This window comes from Arachis ipaensis, chromosome B10, assembly GCF_000816755.2.
Source record: "Arachis ipaensis cultivar K30076 chromosome B10, Araip1.1, whole genome shotgun sequence".
NCBI lineage: Eukaryota > Viridiplantae > Streptophyta > Magnoliopsida > Fabales > Fabaceae > Arachis > Arachis ipaensis.
Genome location: NC_029794.2, coordinates 126,458,112 through 126,461,904, shown reverse-complemented (window position 1 = coordinate 126,461,904; position 3,793 = coordinate 126,458,112). Strand labels below are relative to the sequence as shown.

The following is a 3,793-nucleotide window of genomic DNA, read 5'->3' as shown; positions in this document are numbered from 1 at the left end:
CGATCTTGATTGGATATCAAAAATATCATCACACCAAAAAGGAAATAGAAATTAAAGAAAGAAAATAAATAAAAAAATAATCCAACAATTTTCTCATCATATTAATTTGTTGACTAGTAGTTTATCAACAACAAGCAAATAATCCTGGCTCACACATAATTATATGACAAAAAATATTAATTAAAATTAAGAAAATACAACTTCCTAATTATATTCGGATTAAAAATTAACATTGCTTTAACCCTTTACACACATAAAATTAAGAACATACTACTCTAGCTAGAATAATACCAATATTAATAGAGTGAAATAATGAATGTTAAAATCCCAAATCTTAACACCAAGGAAAATAAAATAATTAAGCAAGTCCACAGAATATTTTACAACCATTTCTTTTTTTTTTTTTGTTTATAAAAAAAAAAAGAGGCATTACAATTTTTTAAAAGTGGTCTCTTTCTAAGAAGTTCCATTATTAGAGGGTGGTGGTGAAGAACACTCACACACTACTTCAGTCTCAACCTCTCTCTTGTGGAAGCTTCTATGGCAGCCGCAAGCGGCGCAGGCGAGGGCAGCCCCTGTCCCCTCCTCGCCGCTTGCCATGAACTCCCTGCAGCCATCGACCGCGTAGCCGCCTACGCTCGCGGCGTGGTTCTTCTGGCACTCACCATATTTCACCGTCCTAACACTCCTTGTTGGCTCCTCTCTTCTCAAAACTACTTGGCGCTTCCTCATTCTATAGAACTATTCCGAGACGAAGAAGAAGGAAAAAGAAGGAGGAGAAAAATGTTGAGAATTTTAATTTGTTAGTGTTTGTGTGAGTTTGGTGAATTGAAAATCAAGTAGAGGCATATATAGAAAGAAATCTGGTAAAGAGAGAGAAAGAAAAAGTGAGAGAGAGCCCTAACCCTAGAATGTGTATTTATAAATAAAACTCTTATGAATACAATCATGTATTAGTGGACACAGCTCATAACCACTATTTCAAAAAAAAGAAAAAGAGAAATATTTAGTGTGTACAATTCAATCATGTAATGCAGTAATTCTTTGAATATTATTGGGATCTTGTACTAAACTGAGAAATTAAATCTTGGAATTAAATTTGAAATCAAAGAATAATCGAGTAAATTAGTTAAATTATGATATATTTATATTGTAACTTTTTTGATTTTTTGAACAACTGATACGTGAAAAGTGAGTATTTAAATTAATTAAATAATAATAAATTCTTAAAAAAGCTGATTAAAGTTTCAATTTTAAACGATAAGTAACATTTTTTATCTTAAATATATATTGTCTAAATCTTCAACAAGCTAGTAAATAATTCTTTAAATAATTATCGAAAATAAATCATCTTAAGTTAGTCGAATGATCAGTTTAAACATCTGTTTAAATAAGTATATACCAGGGATTGAAATTATGTTTTATGTATGCGATAATTTATTGGCGAACGATAAATTTTTATTTAAAATTCATATCCACAAGGAATTAATCTTTTAATTTATCAAGTTAGGAGATGGCCTGAAAAATTAATAAAAAAAGTTATGAAAAATAATAACATGGGTGAACTTGACTTTGTTTCCTTCTACGGATTAATGGCAACCGTTTAATTTTATACGTTATCGTTAACATTCAATCAAGTGTTGTACATAGGCAAAAGGTAATTTCTTTATTAAGATAGTAGACTTGACAGTTATACATAATTACATATCAGTAATAATTTTTTACCTTTTACTCTTTTAGTATATAAAAATTAAATTCTTAATTTGGGTGCAGTATATATATAATAATATGTGAAATTAAAAATATTATGTGTATACTAAAAAATAAATATTATATATTTACATATATACATATATTATTTTATATTTTTTTAATATATATTTTATTTTATATAAATAATTAATTTTTAATATACACATCATTTTGATTGAAAAAAAAAGTTATGCTACATGTATATTAAAATCAGCCACCAAAGTCAGTTATTAGTATAAAATACATATTAGAATATAAATACACGTTGAAAATGAATTAAATCACATATATATTTATACACAAATATATTGATGGCTGATTTTAGTGGCTGATTTTGATATACAAATAGTATTTTTAAAAAAAAAAATTCAGCATTAATTGTACTTAAAGTAGGTATGAGTGGGAATTTTACTAATGAAAATCAAGTAGCTAGGTAGCTTAGAGTAATTTCACCCCGTGATGAACCAAGTTGATGAATTTGGTGAGACAATGGCATTGAGTTGAACTTTAATAAATTAACTAGAAAAGCAAAAATAAACAAATAAAAGTTTAAATAAAAGGGTACTGAGCGCAATCAGTAATATAAAACGCCAGTGTACAATTTTCTATAATTACAAAATTTCCATCCTATTCACCTAATTCACTGTTCATAATAAGGTATCAATTGAAATCATCAAATAAATCCAAAAATGATTCCCTCAAATACAAGGGAAAGCTCAATAATAATTAATCAGTGATGGGCTTAAATTGGGAAGAAAGCTTTTCATATTTTTTCACCCAAAAATAATGACGGGGTTAGCTAGCAATAAATAAAATAAATAAAGATTGTTCTGTCTCTTGAATTAAATTACTAATGGTCACTTTATCATTTATTTGTAGTTGGATATCAAAGTTCTAAAAATTGAACTAGAGATCAAATTGATAGAATTAAAAATTTAAATATTTAATCGAAATTAAATCAGATATAATAAAATAATATATTTATATATAAAATATATAATTTCTAAATTTTTTATATTTTATTATTTTATATCAGTTAACCGTTAAAAAATTATACCAATTTAACCGGTTAATTGATTATTTTAACAGATTTATTGCTAATTAATTTTTATCTTAAACCGAACTAATTTGGTATTCAATTTCTGATTAATTCAGCCGAATTTGTCAATTTGGTCCGGTTCTTAGAACAATAGTTGAAAATCACATAATAGTCATTAGTAAAAATAGAAAGATATTAGATTAAGTAGTTACTCAAAAAGTTAAAACTGATATATTTTGGTCTTGGCAGTCAAAATTCTCATTCAAAGATGATGTAGTAAGTTAACTACTAACATGGCAAACTAAAATACTCATGTGAAAAATACCTTATGTCTTCTTTTTTTTTTCTACCTTATGTCAATATTAAACTTGCCATGCTATAATTTAACATAGAAAATTAAAGATTAAACAATTTAAAATTTTATTATACTAAAAAAAATTATGTTGTATATATTATTATTATTATTATTATGGAGTGTATATATATGGAATTTGAATGGGCCTAATCTGTATATCCGATGGTATCCGAATTTAATATTTTTTGTGGGGTGCATTGATACGATGGCAATAAGATTTGTCGAGAAGTGGTATATGTCTTCACCTAAAAACGTGAAGATGATAGGTAAGGTTTGCCAAACCCTGTACGACCAAAAATTCAGAATGATTCCTTTAATTAATTTGTTGTTTGCATGTACATGTTGCTTTCTGTGTTGTAGGATCCATCATCCTTTCATCAATAAAACCACTCTTCCCCAGTTGCATTGTCTTCTTTAATTTATATAAATCTTATTTTCTAATTACTACTTCATACATAAAATTGGTGTTTCAATTGCCAAAAGCTTCATACATTTTTCAAGAGAGACATTATGTGAGACCAAATCTTTCATTTTAATTAATTTCTCCCAAATATTGGAAGCCTGCATGTCTCATTTTAGTCTTCAAAATTTTAAAAGATTCCAATTTTATACAATCAAGTTCATTTTGTTCACTCCATATTCAATGA

The 3,793-nt window shown here is 26.9% G+C and overlaps 1 protein-coding gene across 1 annotated transcript; it reads right to left on the bottom strand.

Moving 5' to 3' along the window:
* On the bottom strand, window positions 377–920 carry LOC107621901 (mini zinc finger protein 2). The gene has a single exon (XM_016323875.2). It carries the CDS (start codon window positions 730–732, stop codon window positions 457–459), a length of 276 nt encoding a protein of 91 aa, XP_016179361.1. The 5' UTR covers window positions 733–920; the 3' UTR covers window positions 377–456.